Below are 19033 nucleotides of genomic sequence, written 5' to 3' on the forward strand. Positions count from 1 at the left end.
GATAATAAATCTGGCATGAGAAAGTATTGATGTTATTCTGTGTGAATTTAAACTTATGTTTACATATACTGCTGTTTTTAGTATGGATTCTACAATAATATTGTAGAATCCATACTGTTGTAAAACAGAAAAGAGAAAAGTGATTTAACATATTATGTTAAATCACTTTTCTCTTTTTTTTTGCCCAAATGTGCAGCTGTTCACACAGAAGACAGTCTGTCTGTATTTTTTTTTTCCTCTGGCATATTGGTTTAATTTGTTCATCTTAGAGTTTTCTATCAAATACTGTCTGCTTATTGCAACAACATTCAGCATTTTACTGTCAACTGTGTGTTTGATTGTGCATGTCCATGTTTGCAGAGCAATCAGGTCTGTTTAAACACTCTCTCATCTCGCTGCAGTCGTTTTATCTGGGACCAAAAGCAAAATGTATGAACATGTATTAGCGTGGATGTGCGTAGAGGTTTTGCCTCATCTCTGGAGCATCACAGCACCCTCCATCTCCCTTATCACAGCAGATTGGTCCAAATGAGTTCCCCATTAGCCTGCACGTTCCTTTAATCACAGTGCCTCTAAGGACCCCATGTACCGCCTGCCTGTCTGTGACGAGGAACCCAAGTGGCATTCATGCAGCCTTCAAAGACAGCCTTCTTTGCAGCTTGTCTTCAAGCCTAATGATACACTGATATTAAACATTTTGAAGCACTTAAACCGCACTACTCTTTCCCTGATGTTATAGAACCGGAATATCTTCTGCCAGTTCCCAGAGATGTGTAGGCGATCACTGACTCATGGGATTTAAACTCAATGGATTGTTCTGTGTTCAGTGTTTTACAACAGCTGACATTCAGTGTTGTATAACTGCCTAGTTTTGATTTTTTTGGTTTGTTTAAAACTGGTGTTGAATGCCACATAACAATTAAGGTTTTGACATTTAAAAATTATATCATAATCGTAATGTTCATTCATGTATAATCTATACGTTTCTTTCTTAATTAATCCCTAAAATATTACAAAAAATGTAAAGGTCCATCAATGTTTCCTAAAACTCAAGGTGACTTGTTTGTCCAGAGTTCAGTAACTTCAGTTCTAAGTGTATACTATGTTTAGCAGCCATAAAGGGACCAGAGTTATCTATCAAGTAATGTTGTCTTTTAGTTGATATATTTGTTTATTTTATGCTGCGTGACTCAACTGACATAAACTGCGTTTGAAGGACCCAGAGATTGAACTGCTGAAAGAGAAACACAGCCAGATTAGTCTACCGCATAAGCCACAGCCTTCCCTCACATGAATGATGCCCCATAGTGTCATGCTAGAAGACGGAGAACAAGAAAGAAAAACTGTTAATAGTCTGAGAAAATCTATAAAACTGCTCTAGGTAGTGGTGCTGGAGAGTTGTGACTTCAGCCTTTTGGGTTATCAAAGGTCTCTCGAGCAGCCTTTGCCTTTCGTTTTCTGGGTCTCCTGGACAATTCTGGTCTCGAGTCAGCTGCTTGGCATCGGTGGTTTAGTTAATCATTTTAGTGCTTTATTTCATCAAGGAAGCCTGTAGTGGCTCTATACAGTTTAATTTTCTCCCCTTTCCAATCTATCGCTATACAACAAGCTAAATCTATGATATTGATTTATGTCGTATCCATACATTAGCAAATCTGCTATGATAGCTTCTCATATTCAAGCCTTTCATGTTTAACTCTGTCAGTCTTTTGAGTTGACTTTGGAGAGTATTGGAAGGACCACAACAAAGTCTGTTGACAACTTTCATGCAAAATATTTGCATTTTTTTGTCAGGTGTTCACACAAAGTGCTGATTAAGTTGATCTGTGCATGTGTGCGCCGCTTCCCATCCCACACTGGTATAATGAGTGATTTTGGCAGGTTTAGTTGCAGTATAATGTGCTCCCACTTGCATGATATGCCAGGCTGCTGCAGAATGCCAGTGTCTCTGATAAGTGCACTGCCAGTGCTTGGAGAATGATGATGGATGATGATGGCTAGAATCAGTGGCTTTGAACAAAGCACTGGTATGCTTATTGGTTTGGCTTGGGGAAAGGCAGACACGTCCACAAATGTCTAAAATACTGTATGTTTATCACTGACAATTACTGTTTTTGTTTTTCTGTAGAAAAATAACCACTGAAGCACCACTAAAAACTGACCGAGTCAACACTTGAGTTTTACATGCAGTGTGAGTGAGTGTCCTTATGGACCATTATCTACTGGATCAGTAATACATTAATATTTATTTTACTTACCGTATTTTCCAGACTAAGTCGCTCTTTTTTTAGCCATGCAAAATATTTTATAAAAAATAAACGATATGTCATCTGACCACAAGAGGGCACCATCCACACTTTGAGCGCTACTACTGCACCACTGGAAAACATTACGTGACTAAACCATATAGACAGAATACAATTAAAATGCCACCAAAAAGAAAAACCTATACTGCAGAATTTAAACTGAAAATTATAAAGTATGCGGCTGGAAAAAAAATCAAAGAAGGCTAATGGCAGGCATGCTGCTGGAAGGGGCTTATCAACGGTGCAGTTACGGCTCCATGTGCATGTAGTTGCCAAGGAGATGAAAATAAATGATTTTGCTGGTGGGCCATCTTGGTGCTATCGCAACACAACCACCAGAGCACGGACCACGATGTGTCAGAAACTGCCACCAGACTTCCAAGCCAAGGTTGACGGTTTCAATTGAATGCGTTTCTTTTTCCCTCTTCATGATGTATTTTTGACGGGTGCAACATTGTCTGGAAAATATGGTATCATAGAACCTGTGATGACTGTCTTTTGTGCAGAGGTCCATTGAGATCATTGTACTGTATTTTGATCAACAACAATGACTTAATATCTGAGCTGCAAAACGTGTGTGGCTCACTGCGAATCCACATAATAATCCAGATTGGACTGTTCTGCTTTTGGCAAATATATCTAAGCAAGAGCAGTGAAGTTCCTACTCAATTTACCTTGGCTCTCTAGGTTCTATTAAAGCCTATCGGCTTCACCATCTGTGTGCAGTGATAGAGATCCTGTTTTTGACTCACCTGCAGTTGAAGGAAGATGAGTGTATCTGTTCAGACAGGTGAGTGTGAACCAGGTAGAAGACAGTGAGGCTCCAGCAAGCATCAGCACCAGAATCAGCTTCAACATTCCCCGAATGGAGTCAGCAAACCTAGGGTTGTTTGGGAAAAAGATAGTGGGAGGAGACAAAGAAAGACACTAATGTTAAAAAAGCACACGGTACAATCAAGATGGTGATCTCTAAAAACAGACAAAAAGCAGACAAGATTACTGAAGTCATCTGCCTCAGAAACAGGAAGCATGCTTCAAAAACAATGAGCAGCTATGTAATTTCTCAGTGTCTGCTGCTTCTGTGACTTGTGTCACCATCTATTACAGGAGACATGTATTGTTTCAGAGAAAGGCGAGATCATTTCCTTCTCCCGCTTGTTTCTGAGAGTGTCGATTGTACTTGTCATTACACAAGCCCATTCTATTTCCAAGGGTTGATTCAATTTGTCTCACCAGTTAAACAGACAGACTTGAGATGTGCAATGTGTTATAGCATAGAAGACAAGCAATTTGGACATTCTCTGACTCTTGAGGGCTTTGTGGTTTCTCTTTGTAGCCTTTTCTAACCCCTCAAAGTTCATTAACTCCCTTTTGCTCCTCTGGGTCTACAGTAGCCTGTAGCAAAGACAAACACTAATTACCTTTGTTTGGTTGCTCACAGACAAGATGTTTGAAAGAGGAGAGGTGAACTTCAAAATGAACTTAATGCAAGAATAAAAGGAAGTGTTGGAAATGGCTGATTAGTTCAGCTAGGTTGTGTAGATATGTCAGTCCGCTGAGTGCCAGGGGATGAGGAAAATCTTCCTTTGGGCCGATAATGAGAACATCTCCACTCAGTGTTCTAGGGTGGCAATTTTAGATGACATTAATAACTTCTGGATTTTCATGAGTTGTCTTTCACAGCTTTTATTTATGACTCCCATGTTCAAAGCACATTCACCGAACATCCTTCCTTTGGACTTTAAATCAATATGAGAGACTTTAGAGCAGGTTGATGGGTAAAACATGATGAATTCTGTCTCTTCTAATTAACAAATATAAAGTCTTCATTTTTCTTTTTTTGAGAATGAGTAGCTTGTGTTCAAAAAGACTAGCTTGAGTGTCTAGCACTTGACTCGACCCAGGGGTGCCTCGTTGCTTTTTTGCTCACAACTACACTCCTGAAATCTGCACCACACATCTGCCACCGACTGGCTCATGTCCACAACTCATCAATCTCCCCTGTTGCCAGAGAGATAAAATCCTTAGCCTACACCCAGCCAAAACCTCATCTCTTTGCATAGAGGATCACAGGCTACTCCACTGTATCAGTTCCAATCGGTCCTCTAGGCAGAAACACCGTAAGTAGCTTATTCCGCACACAACCTCTGGACTCTGAGTCCACTTGATAAAGAGCTTGGTCACTGATTGCTAAGTCATGTACTACACAGTTTAAAGTAAAACGAATATAACTGAGCAGAACGTGGGTTTTGAAAACCACTTATTAAGAGCTCAATATCATCCCATAAATAATAAATTAAGTATTGTCTTAAAATTTCTCAATACCATATGGCTTATTTTCAACATACGTCCTGTTGACTTTCATTCAGCCTGCGCGTGAAGACTTTTCTCACTGAGACAGTGACTCAATCAGAGAGTCGTGGCATAACTTGACCTGGAGTTATGTTTTATGTCAGGATCGTGCTGACAAATCGTTATCCGAGGAGGACAGTGATGTTTCATCCATTGACTCTGAGGCAGATGCACTGTTTGAAGAGGGAGGTGACATTTCCCTTGACAACTTAGAATTCTATTGTTATGTGTTGTTTGTTGGGGGGGACTTTATGCTTTGAGTGTGCGTTGTCACTACTCCCTTTTATAGTTATTCTGTGGCCTAAATGCTATTCTGTGGCTATAGTTCAACAAAAATAAGCTAGAGTTTTCAAATTATAAATAGGTGTAGCCTTTGAGTGTGTGCCTGACTGTGCTGTTTATAGTTTACTGTCCCTCTTTTTACTCAAGTTTATGGAGTTTCACGTAGTAAAAAATACTGTTGGCAGAAATGGGTTTTCCTCGTTTTGTAGATTACATTAATTTTCTTTTTTTTTTTACATAACTGGTCACCTGAGGGAGATTCAGACAAGGAGTGGGTCACGGGTATTAATGCCTCAGAAAGCGAACGGCCCAGAGCGAAACAGCAGCGCACAAGTTCTGAAGAGCTTCTTCAACTTTTTTTCAACTCCATGTATGGTATTTGTAAAATGCATGCACATTTACAGACTACTGGAGAAGGGTAAATTTCCCTCCAAATATGGGAGACCTTGGAGTTGGCGGGGTCTCCCACCACGGCGTCACCTGGACCATCTCATGAACCACATGCCAATCATCACATACCTGTGCACATATCAGGACACTGCCATTCAAAAACCCCTGTAAAGTGTGCCAGATCCAGACTGCTATAATGATTGGCATGTTGCCAACATTTACATTTTGTAAATGGTGTGCTGTGTTGAATATATAATACACCATATCACTTGTATTTTATTGTATGTACAAAGCTTTGTTTATATTAAGTGTTTATGCTAGTCTCTGTCAATAATACTGAGAGTAAATCTGGATGGGGGACATGACAGCCCCAAGTGTAACTTTTAATTAGAGCCCAAGATCATGACTGTACATTGAAGCATTCAAGAATAGCAGCCTGTAAGTTTGTAACCATGGTTACCAAGGGTACATCCAAATGGCACAATTTGGCACGCCTGGTCTTACCCTTAAAAAAAACCTGTGTAAAACACTAATTTTCTGTAATATTGTCACAAGCTTTGTTCTCATTGTGTTTTCCAGTCCACACTGCCAAGCTACAGTCATTGTGAAGGTAAATGTTTTTGAAAAACATTACATTACTCAGTGCCAGTAGCACTTAGACATATTCTGAGTGTCACCAAATCCATGATATACTCGAAATCAATTATATACATAGTCGCACTGCAGCACTTAATGAAATGTACCTTAATTATCAATTAGCATAGGCAGTGTAGTTTATGCATTAAGGAAATAAACCTTGTAAGCATGTATACTTGATCAAAACAGAAGTTCTCACCACAAATGTATGAGGTGAAATAAGATTTAAAGAGCCAAACGCCAATGAATTTAGTGAGAATTGCTCCCTCACTAATCCAGGTATCATTTAATGTAATTCAGAACCCTGTTACACTACTCAGTGAGTGAAGAGGGTCATTTCATCTCATGAGGCAATGTCGGAATTAAAAGCCCATCTTTTACACTCCCCTAACAGGATTTATAGGCCATAAAGATGGGATCTTTTAAGCAATGTTGAATCAGATTCCATTTACTGCTCTTGCAGTGCCTGCAGGACTGATGAAATACGAGTATGATAATCACTTGGTGCTGTCTGCTTGAAGTGAGCGACATGAAGTAAATACCCAAAATGATGTTGACGGTATAATATGATGACCAGGAAGCAATCACCATTCGCCCGTGTTTGCAGGCAGCAGCTGATCCTCATTTGTGTTTTCTCTATCTCGTCTGATTAACCTGGAGCATCGTGTGGCTCAGACAAGACAATGACCCACTCCTGATTTCTGCACCCCGCAGCCCCCAAGAGTGTTAAAATTAAGATGACGAGAAACTCTCGTTAGTTATTCTTCTATTCTTAATGCCAAAAGAAGTACAGCAAATCACTGTTACCCAGAAGTTTTCCGTCCAGGCCACACAATTTAAAAAGCTGTCACATTTGCTTGTGGACTGCTTCCATGACAGGTGCCACACCTTGGAGCAGCCATCACCACAACATGAAGCGCCCTACAATGCAACTACCCATCAGCAAGACATGGGCAACAAAATCTTCGCAAGCAGTCGGTGGTATTTTGGCAAAGGGCAACTGATGATCTCCTCTGTAATTTAGATTTGCAGAGGTATAAGCCACTTAAATTGTGAAACAGCAACACAAAGATAATTTAAAATTGGTTTATTTTATGCCCCCCGGTGGCAAACTGTGCTCAGACTTGGCATGGTGCAGCACTTGGGGAGAGGGACAGCTACTGGCATGTAATAAGTCACATTTTGACATTAACATCTGAAGCCCTGCTAGTGGGTGAGACGAGGGACAACCATTGCTCTCTGCTCAGTTCATTACCACAGGCTTTCCTGGGAGTTATCTAATGATGCCATGTTACAGCAGAAGAAGGGGGGAAGGGGCTGTATTAAGTTTTGAGAACATAGCAGAGGAAAAATAAATTGAAGGCCATTTTTTTTTTCATTTCTGCTGTTTTACAACATTCTCTTTCATTAGAGGATCCTTGTCATGTTACATCGAGGGGCTCATTTCCCAGTGGACAACCAAAGAGGAGACATGAGGAAAAGGAAGCCAAACATCAGCCAAGTGACTGACACGACTAAATGAGAGGGCTGAGTTGCTGTTTTACATCATCTGGTGGCAGCTACCACAAATCACAAGGGGATATAACACCTCAAATATGATCTACCTTTGCATAAGATTACTGTACAGATATAGTAGGTATAATATAATATAAAATACAGTATAGGTGTACAGTTAATATCGTATCTTAAATTCTGAGGTAGTAATGATGAACATAAAACTGTGTGACTACTTTTCAAACACAAGGTGGAACAACTTCCGCTGAGACTGTGACTAACCTAAGCTGACTCAGTCTAAAACTTTATACTTTGGCATTTCATCCATATAAATTATGAGTGTCTGGCAGTCAACTGATCTGAAAAGATGGCATCGTATTTCTTGGATGATTGAGGATAGGTGGGTAAAAATGACAGGGGAGAACTATTATGTGTTTTCACCCCAACAGTCAGGAGCTTTGTAGTTGAGAAAAGATGACAACCTTTTGTCATCTTTGACTTTTTGTTGCACATTTTTAAGATCAATGCAGCTGTATGGACACAACCAACTTGAACTTTACTTTGTCGGATGACTTTGCAGATGTTCAAAAGTAATGATTGATGGCTCACAGCAACAGTACAGGAAAAGCGGTATGACTGGGGGAATATGCTGCATACAAGAACTGCAATCATCAATACACTAATACTTCATTTTCAGAATTTCAACTCGCTAAATAAAATAGTCAATTTTTAGATTACTGCACATGGTACTACTCAAAACCATGATTACAAAGTAAAATGGATGAGTATCCGCCTGTCTACTTTCAAACTAAATAGTGAAGTCATTTAAAAACCATCTTAACTTGTGATACTGATTTGACAGTTATGATCAGTGAAGTTAAAACCCTGAAGCCGACCAAACACATTCAGCTGCACATAGAGCAAATGACATGCAGCCATTTGTTAAAGATTAATTTCATTAACTTTCATTCACTATCAAATGTAGACGCAAAGAGAGAATAATCAATTCCTCCATGGACTAAGAGTGCATGGAAATCAACACCAATAATTCAACAACTCTGTTTACACACACTCATCTTGTGCTGCAAACGGCTTCATTGATTAACAGTAGGAGTTATGGGCTCATTTCCCTGATTACAACTTAAAGAAAACAGTGGGCCTTCCTGAAAGTGCTGAGTGAGCGTCAGCCTGCAATAAACATTCAGAGGTCCAAAAAATGTGACCATTTTTCTTATTCTGGAGAGACTCTAGATCCTACTGTATACAGGAATGACTCCACACTTTGTCTTTGCAGTGCAGTTTCGTTTCCATCAAGGGAGGTGAAGTGGCAAATTCATTATCATCTATTTTGCCTAGTGTTCAGATCACATATTAAAAGTACGGACAATGAAGGGAGCAAGTTCCTCCTTTAACTCGACTCCACACTTCTTTAAAAGAGATTTATTAGTTTTTAATAAGGTTATAAACAGTGCAGCTTCCCCAGTGTATGGGGGATGGACCAATTTACAAGTACCAAGTGACCAAAGATATTCCACTGTGGGGAAGATTTAAAGGATAATGTTCTATAATTGTTATCCACGTAGCATAGCAGGCGCCCAGGAAAGGCTATTGCTTAAAACTTCAATTGAATAGTTCAACACTTATGTGACATATCTCCAAGTCCATTCGATTCTGGCACAGGTGGTTTTGACAGCATGTTAAATTTAATTGTTTTACAGATATGGAAGTGCTGTACTTGTGTCACATTAAATCACAGGCATTTGTTTCACAATGACCAAATGCATAAAGTTTTAAACATATTAAAGTTGGTTTTGCTTTCATTTCCGGTCCATCTGCACCAGCATTTCACAACTGTTCTGTCTAATGAACCCTTTGTGATAAGGTTTCAGCAAATAATTTTTCACAGTTCCTTCAAAATATGTTTCTTACCTCCCAAAGTACATGTCATTTCGTAATAAAAGAAATGTGCACAGCTCGTCCGACACAGAAGTTGTTTCCTTATAACACTGTGTGTTAAAGGACAAAGTTGCAAGGTGAGGTTTGTAAAGGTTGCTCTTGCTATGCTGACCTTGTACACACTTTCATTGTAGAGATTTAGGAAAATGATCAGAGTCATTCAATGGGCTGGCACCGCAGTATCTTGCTGAACTGCTTCACATGCACATTCCAGTCAGAGTGCTTAGGTCAGCTAACCAGCTGCTACTGGAAGTCCCTAAAGCTAAACTAAAGACCGGAGTTGACCGAGCTTTTGCAGTGGCAGCTCCTCGACATTGGAATGCCCTGCCCTGGCACATCAGATGTGCCCAGACTCTTAAGATCTTTAAATCTTCTTTAAAATCCTACCTTTTCTCCTTGGCGTTAAATTCAGGTTAAACAAACTGTTTGTTTGATTATGGGCTTATATTATGCACTGTATCATTTCAATTTTTATGTTGATTTGATGTTTTCTATTCCACTGATTTTTATTGACTTCATTCTGTACAGCACTTTGGTCAACCTCAGTTGTTTTTAAATGTGCTCTATAAATACAATTTGAGTTGAATAACCAGTGAGTATTATAGTTTTTGTTTTGTTAATTAAAATGATTTGCATCAAGTTTGTGCTTGAGTGTGAGAGAATGTTAAGACTGAGTGAGCATCTGAAACTTCCATTATTGTGGCAGCTGAGGCAACTTGCTTAGATGGCTGTTACTCCGAACATCCAACTTCCTCGAATGTAAATGTGAGGTTACACTACATTTTTATTTTCTAATTTGATGCCTCACCGAGTCCATCAAGTTCTTAGCGAGCTTGGTGGTGTTAGCCTAATAATTAAACTGAATTGCTCCTTTGTTTTCACAAAAAACAAATGTGCCGTGTGTGTGTCAGACATTAGACAATACCATGCATGAGAAGGCTGTGTATATGCTACCTAGGTTACCATGGAGTTTGCTTGTCATAGATGTTAATTAGGTAGCCCATTCTTAAGAAAGGTATGTTACACACCAGCAGTCTAGCTACTCACAGGACTTATCAGTATAAACGTGCAAATAAATATTACTTTACAACTTCATGTTCACCAGAGAATCAACAAAGTGAGACACATGCATCATGAAAAAGCACTGGGCGGCTTACCTTGCCATTGCCACTCCAAACACACACCCACCGACAGTGGACCAGAAACCAATCCAACCTGCATCCACCTGAAAAATAAAAAGAGATAATGCAACGGGGGTCAGGAGAGTCAAGAGTAAGGGAGATAGACGAGTGGAGTATAGAGTAGAAAGGAGAAGGTTATTCAGTGTTCAACATGCAGTCCATGTCTATGAGGACACAGACATTTAGTGTCTGAAGTGTGTTGAGGCCTGTCAGTCATTGTATCAGGTAAATTGCCAAGTCACATGAGTATAAAAGAGCTTTCTCACTCTCTCTCTCTCTCTCTATGTGTGTGTTTGTGTGCGTGTATTTGTTGCCTCTTTAGGGTCATTTGACATATCTCAGACCATCTCAGGACCAGCAGTCCTTAGGGCTAACACTTTGTTCAAATGAATGGAAGTCAATGCACTGACCTAAGAAGAATAGGAAACCTGTGTGTTTTCTGTATGTGTGACTATTGTATTTATGCTGCTAAAGGCCAACACACACTTGGCCTTAAAGTGGGGGGGAAACAATGATACAGCCAAGAAACTGCCACAGAATAAATATGAGGTGAACTGTCTCACAAACATATACATACACACACACACACACACACCTACACACACTAAGTCAATCAGTGTGTGGCACCTCGGCAAGAATGTCTCAGAGTGCCAATGAAGGTGTTTGGTTCCCATCAATCTCCCTCAGGCAATAACTCACATTCAACCAAATTCAACCAGATGGGAGATGAGACAGCAAGAGAGCAGACTCTCAAGTAGGATCTGATGCTTTTTGTTTAATCACACTCTGCAATGACCTGTCAGGAGAGTCTATAATGAAGAAAAGTGGACTATCAAAGTTATTAAATGTAAAATGTATTCTGGTAAGTAAGTGATGAATGCCAAAATGATATTATATTTTATCTACATTACACTCAAGAGTGTTCTGTGTGGGCCTGCTGTCTTTAGTACGTTAAATACTAATAGGAAAGGCGTGCGTGGCCTGAGGTGAGGTGAACTACATCCTCACCCCATCTCGCAATAAATGACAGAGAGCAGAACTGCTGCATATTATTTCTAAGGCACGTAATGTCACATCAGCCTGTGCACCAATTCAAAAATCTGAATCGCTTGCTAAGCCTTTTAAATTCTGCGATGCAAATTACTGTTTCATGTGAGAGAGTTAATTAACTGCAATATTCTTCGTTGCGTTGAAACCTTCAAAAAGACCAGAATTTGAAGTGTAATCATGTCTGCTATATTATGATAGTGTCAATATGCTGGAGATGACTGTGGCTAGAATAGGGTAAGGCAGGTTTTTAAGGCTTTTGACACATCCATGTGTTTGTTTGATTCAATATTCTGTCTCTTGATTTTAAGCCATTAATCAAATGAAATGACATGGTATTTCTACTCCAAATCACAACATCTCAGAATATCCACAAATCATCTTTTAATAGCAAGAAGTTTGAAGACAAGAAATAAAGTTTGTTTTTTTAGGTGAAACAAATGAAAATGAAGCAATGAAATGTATATAAATAAGAGGGACACTTTAGATCCTTCCAGCACTGTGTATTGTAATTGGCTCATGGGAAGAATTTCACATGACTGTTGGTCATAGTACAGCACCTGCTTCCTGAGTGCTCCTGTTTAAAGTAATGCTAAGCTCTGAGCTCAATCCTTGTCTGCAGGTCTAACACACTTCCCCTTGCAGAACTCAAACATTGAAACAAACTGCATTGTTGCAATGTTCTATTTATCTATATATTTCACATTTATTATATTGTGTCTATTGAACTGAAATAAAATCGCAATGGCAATATACAGAAGAAAAATAGTGATATTTTTCCTGAACTCTTTCAGTCTTGTGCTCCATGAGCTTTCCTGTGCAGGGAAGATGAAATGCTCTGTTTTAGGGGGAGAGGAGACCTCTGTGATACATGCAAGATCAATTCTTGGATGGTTCATTTCAGCATGAGGTGAACAAGTGTCCCCCAAAGGTCCCTGGATCTGTAATCCTTTACTTTTGTCTTTCCTAATTCTGAGTCCATCTGTGGTGTTTATATGACACCCCAGCAAGCATTTTGGTACAACTCCTGCCAAGGTACTTCCAGCTTTAGATGGGATCTCCACCTTTTCAAACAAATATACAATGCCTTTACATGCCTGCAAGGTAGGCAACCTTTTAACTGTGTGTGTGATCTGTACTGTACTATTGCTGCACAACAAATTGCCTCATCGGGGGACAAATAAAGTATGTTGATGTTGATGTTGAATATGCAACAAATATTCTGTGACCTGAATATTGGATTGCCATTGGATCAGTTTTTGTTATTTTAGTATTTTTTTCTTGTGTCATTTTACTCCCAAAATATAGTCGCCTAGAATCGAAAAGAATATAGCAACCTTCAGTTAAGACAGACTGTGTAAATAAACAAATATGGCTGGAAATGGATATGTGGGTGGGATGTATTGCATTGGATCCCAGTGTGATGTCTGAGCACAAACAAAGGCAGTACATGAAATGTTATTGATGTGCTTATGCAAGAAATTTGCATGCTTGGATCCTGCCCATTTAGAGCTGTATCTGAACGGCACAGCAAGTGCTAAAGTGGAGATCTGTAAAGTCACGCCGGCAAAACAAACTGGATTGAATTGGCGTCTGCAATGTTGCAATTATCAGCAGAGAAGGGGGCTACAAAGGTACGTCTTTACATAACCACCAATCAACAACAAAATGTACAAACTGTCGGTATGCATTAGGAAATTAATAGAAAGGATGAAACTGCACTCATGCTTGCAATTGTTGTGATTTGACCTGAGGCGAGAAACGGTTGTGCTCTTTTTCTTTTTTCAGGGATAAAAGAAAGATGACAAAAGAGGAAATTAACAGGGCAAAGCAATATTTCCTTCTTTTTTTTTTTATAAAAAAAAAAAGCCTTGGAACTTGGGCACAGAATGAGGAAAAGAAAAATCCAAAACATTTTGTGCAGCATCTCTCTGTAAGGTTTTTGGAGTCTAAAGTGTCTGGTGCTTGTTTTCCTATTCAGAAAATAACCGTCTTTAATACCCATGTCAGGTTCACCGAAAGCATCCATCAACTTTGGTTTCCCCTGCTCATGTCTTGATATACAAGTAATGTCTGAGAACAGGGTGATTCAGCACCACAAATATCAATCACTCTCTTCAGTTTTTAAGCATGAGCTGATTTTGCATAAACATCATTTGATGGGCTGGTTCCTGTGCTTCCACACCTGTGCAAATAAAAAGAATGAACAAAGCCTTAATGCAGCTCAACAACACATGACCTCACTCCATTTAAAATGAATGGACAGTAGATGTGGGCAAGATATATCGCCTGAGATGATATAGATTGTTATAAAGATATGGAGTACTTTAATTACTAACGATGAAAACATGCCACCATGGGACCAAATTGAAACCTTACACACCTATTTAATAATATATATATATATATATATAATAACTTATTTATAAGCAACAATTGATGACACTATTTTCTTGCTCATATCGCCCACCCCTAATGTGCAGAACTTCAGTTGATGCCTCAAAGCAAACAGATCATCTAAGCGATCTGTTTAACTTATGTCTATTTGCTTTCCCTTAAAATGACTTTAACAACAACTTTAGCACCTCTATGCCTGAAGAGCTAAGACAATTTTCTGAATTGGTTTGCAATTACTGCCTCCATCTTACTTTGTTTGAAAGATTCTATTATTATTATATTACTTTTTTTTTAACCAAAAAGTTTTGTGCCAAGTTTCCTCAAATATCCTGCAAACAAAGCTCAACTCACTGCGAAAGGCTGTCACTTTGAAAAAATGTTTATCTCTTTAACGAGCATAAATAAAAGAAATGTGGCAGAGAAAAAATAATCTAAGAAATGTGTTCTGCTTCCTCTTTTCAGGAAGATAAAGACAAATGTGTGAGACTCGAAGTGTCTCATCCTCTGCTCTTTGTGATCTCTTCTCAAGCAGCACTTGTTTGATTGAAAAGAGCTTTATTTGTCTTTGGACACGCTGCTGTGTTAAGATCTGAAGGATACAAACAACCAAACAAATGTTCTTTGACCTGCACCGTACAACCAGCCCAACAAGTCCCCTGCACTTCTGTCTTTCTTAGACTGAAGACTGAGAGCAGGTGTGCAGCTGTGGACTTACAAATGATTGAGCCCTTTCACAAAAGACGGGCAGAAGTGTATGATGAATGATGTCTTTGAACACATACACACCCACATATTTCCCCTGCTTTTTCCTCCTTTTTATTTGAAGGCTCCTTGAACTGAATCTTCTGTTAGTACTGTGAAGGGCACAAGTTTTGAAGATTTAAGTATTAGTGTATTCACAGGAGGGTTAGAGTATATCGCAATACAGAAAGGCTCAGCTGACAGGAGACCTAAACTTCTCGCTGTAGTACAGGGACTTTGGAGTTCATTATTCCACTGCATTTCAAAAAGCTATGATACACTCTGTGCTTTGACTTTAACGAGCTTTAGCTTAACTCACTTTTTGAAGGCTTGACAATTTTCTGAATGGTTTAAACATGCCACCATGAGAGAGAAAGGGAAACCTTAAGCCCAATTTATACTCCTGCGTAAAGTGCTCTGCGTAGTTTACGCAGAGTCCTCTGCGTCGACGCAGAGCCTGTCGAAGAGTCTCTGCGTCGTCTCCGACTGCACAAAATATTTTTTAAGTGTCCATCACTCCGTCAAGGGACAACGGAGACGGCAAGAGCTGTGATTGGTCCTCAGGACAGGCCGAGCTAAGCTGCTCTGTGCCGGCTCACAGTGAGCACCGAGCGTCCACAGAGGGCGGAGCTGATCCCCGCCGATAACGTCGCTGCCAAACTATAAATACGTCATATCTTAACACACACAGCACATGTTTAGACTCTAAATGGCCAATTTCTCGCCTCAAATTATCTTAAAACTGCGTTCCGTGACACAGAAAAGTGAGAAACGGCCACTGTTTCAACAACAGTCTTTCTCTCTCTTTCTCTTTCGGACGCCATTGCTCACTGTAGCCAAAAGCACAACAACCTTGCGCAGTGACACCTACTGGTCGGGCAAGAAATTGCAGCACGTATCCGTCCACGACGCAGAACTATAAAGGCTCGAGGGGTCTCCGTGGTTACGCAGCCGGATAACACATTACGCAGTGGGAGAAGTATAATGTGGCCTTTACACACCTATTTATCCCACCTGAGTGGTCTACACTGCTGAAAGGCTCTGTAAATGACTGGCACACTGAAGGTTTTCAAAATGGAAATAGTAAACTATACTGGGAGAGGTAAACACACTTTACTCTATAACATTTGTTTCTAAGCAAAAATACTATAATAAGCGTCCTTGGTACTCAAGATGAAACTAGTGTTGTGCATTATATGTGCTGACCTTGTCCACACATTCTTACAAAAGGCAAATGGTTGCTTTTTGTTGGAATAGTGTTTTAAATGATTTCCTTCATAAGCATTTATTTGCAATATGTGCACTGAGCTTTGGACTCACCTGGTTTTTGGTATTAATTAGTCATAAAGTGAAATAATGTCTTAAAATAAAAGACATTCTTTCCTTGTCTATCGTGAAGACACCCATTACAGCATGTTCTTTTGGCAGCAATAACCTCAAACAAGTGCTTCAACTGACTGCAGATCAGACCTGCACAAGGTTCTTTAGCATCAACACTGGGTAAAGGTCTTTGCTCTGACACTTCAAAAAGGTGGACATTTTTTTCTGATTGCATGAACTTCAATGTTGAGGCTCATTATCAGGACACAGACGCAGCAAAGCAAACCCAAATCATTCACCTATTGTTCACCTTTGGCATATAGTTTTGTGGCGTTATGTCGTTCACTTTTTACATCATACATCATTGTGCATGTTCTTCACAAACAGGAAATATAAAAACAGCAGATTCTACAAGGTAACTCTACCTGTATTTCTCCTTCAATGTTCTGATGAATGGCTGCTAAGAACAAGGTCTAAAACCAATTTTCATTCACATCCTTTTTTTTAGTTTAATGCAAAAACATGTATTTCCTGGTTGCATCTTAATAAAGAGACATAAATAAATATGGATGGTCATTAAAATGTTGCTAAAACAAAGCTAGTGGTGGCCTGTGCCTTTTACACAGGCCTGTTTATATTAATTAAGAATGTTCTTTTAATCCATGGACCTAATATATTAACAAGATTAAAGACGATGTGTGTCGGCTACGTACCTGACTGACTTTGGCCGGAGTGAGGACCATGTCAAGGACTCCTGCCCAGCCAGCAATCACTCCTGTGGGAACTGCATAAGCCAGCGCTATCATCAGGAACCGAAAGTTACTAGAGGGACAAAACACACATTAGATATTCAAGATTGCACTCGCAAAAAAGGCTTGTGTCTGAATTGATTGCATAATGACTTTGCCAACTATTTATGTATGGATGTCTTCTCTGACCAGTTGTGTCTTTGAATGATTAGCATTTGCACATCTGTAATATGCCAGATTATATAATATTCTGTGAAAATATTTACTTTATTTACTATAGATACTTAAATGTGTTCTATAAAATCACTGTTCAAATCAAGTACAGTTTACATCCTAACTGCACTTGCCTGAAACAAAAGAGCAAAATGATGGAAAAACTCCTTTTCCCCGTGTTCAGTGGTGTTTGTAGGCCTGACATCAGCTCCAGGTCTGTTTACTAGTCTTCACTACAGACACCCACACACCTCTGGCTCATCCCATTGCACCTGTCACAGCACAAGATCTGTCCTAATGCAAGAGCTCCGTGGCAGAAATATAAGCAGCTATCTGGACATCCTGGGTATAGATCTGCCAGAATAAAACTAAGGGGAATCACCTAAAAGTGACCTATATATAGTCCATAGCTATGGATTTATATGGTAAGACAAAATACCGCTTACCTGTTGTAAGTAGCATTAGATTACTGTCTGGCTTGGATCGAGTTCAGTCACATTGACTGACATGTTTTAACTGCTTTATTGAAAATGTGGTGTAGACGTTTAATAAATCGATGTATTTACTCCTAAGCGCTGGTGATAAATCATAAGGTGTGTTACTTGTGTGTTCATGGGGCTAGTATTTCTTTCCTCCTGTATGGAAAGATACATTTTGTCAAATTATTCAATGACATGTTCAGTTCAAGTCTAGTTTCGGGCAGAAGAAAATGCCATTCATTGAAAGATCCAGTCTTGTTTGACAACACTGTTATAAACAGTTTTTGTAGCCTTTGCCCAGTGATATTTCTTTTTTTTATTATTATTATCAATCAGTTTTTTAAAGATTTTCTGATTAGACATATCGTCTATAAAGCCTGAACCCATAAGTGATTTGTTTGACAGACAGTTAAAAACCCAAATGTGGTCGATTCACAAACTTATTACACATTTTAAGCAGCAAGTGCTCACATTTGAGAAGCGAGATCCTGAGAATATTTAGCATTTTTGTCAAGTTATAAACTGAAAACAAGCACCATCTCAACGCTGTGATAAATGGCTTTAGGCTACAGTGCTGCAAGGTTTGTTTCAAGCTGTCTGCTAATATCTCACACCTCTGCCTTGCTGTGTATGCACACCCTGAATACACACACAGAAAACTCACCTCTTTAGGTATTATGGCTTACAATCACATGCAACCCAATTACAGTCACTTGGAACACCCACACTAATCACCTTCTGCCCAGTAAGATGGCATACTGATTTAAATGGGGGCCACCTCCTCAACCCTAACAATGTGATTAGAATCACTGGGCATCTGAAAAATGAGGCAGGTCTGCCAGAGCAGGCAGCAGATTCATAGATTGTTGTGTTTTCCTACTCCTATTTTTATAGACACTGTTTAACAGCATTTATTCTGCACTGACTTTGTTCCTTATAATGCAGGCTGCTTGGGGGACATCTGGAGAAAACTTTTGGCCTCTCACATCCCTACTGTCTTCAAACGCCTGACACTCATACAAGGTTCAGACACGCTCACTTCCAGTCAGTCTTTGAATTGCAAACTATGGCGCAAACTTGTCCCATGATAATAAGCTGTGAAGCAAAAGCATTGTCACTGTGAGCGCATGCACACCCTTCCCCTTTCCTGACACTTCAGACAATAAATCACTTCCACTTGAAAAATGCTTTGACACAAACAAAAAACAAACAGAGCTTGTCTTTCTGCTGCTTTTCCTTAACACTATGACGGTATTTGGCCTTGGATTGAGCAACAGTCATGGAGGAACAGTCATAAAAGCCCTGTGATGGAACAACCTCTTTGATTTTCTCCCAATACCCTTTTTCATTATCTTACCACAACATCAGGAAATCAATATCTATGCACCCTTTTTTCCATATGGGAGCTTATTAAGAAAACCAAATGTATGCACAGAGAGATGCTAGGTTACCGTGAAAGGGAGAGGAAGCCCTTCCATTTTTGCTGGTGA

At 39.5% G+C, this 19033-nt stretch overlaps 1 protein-coding gene across 1 annotated transcript in view; it reads right to left on the minus strand.

Annotated features, from left to right (window-relative positions):
• The window catches only part of slc49a4 (solute carrier family 49 member 4), a gene marked incomplete at its 5' end in the record, with an annotated part of 45337 nt that overhangs the window by 11534 nt on the left and 14770 nt on the right, over positions 1–19033 (minus strand). The window contains 3 exons of the mRNA XM_083889251.1: positions 3059–3186; positions 10574–10641; positions 16816–16924. Coding sequence (XP_083745377.1) covers positions 3059–3186; positions 10574–10641; positions 16816–16924 — 305 coding nt within the window. The remainder of the gene's footprint in view (positions 1–3058; positions 3187–10573; positions 10642–16815; positions 16925–19033) is intronic.

The sequence above is a fragment of the Microchirus variegatus genome (genome assembly GCF_963457635.1).
Source record: "Microchirus variegatus genome assembly, chromosome: 5".
In the NCBI taxonomy this organism is placed as follows: Eukaryota; Metazoa; Chordata; class Actinopteri; order Pleuronectiformes; family Soleidae; genus Microchirus; species Microchirus variegatus.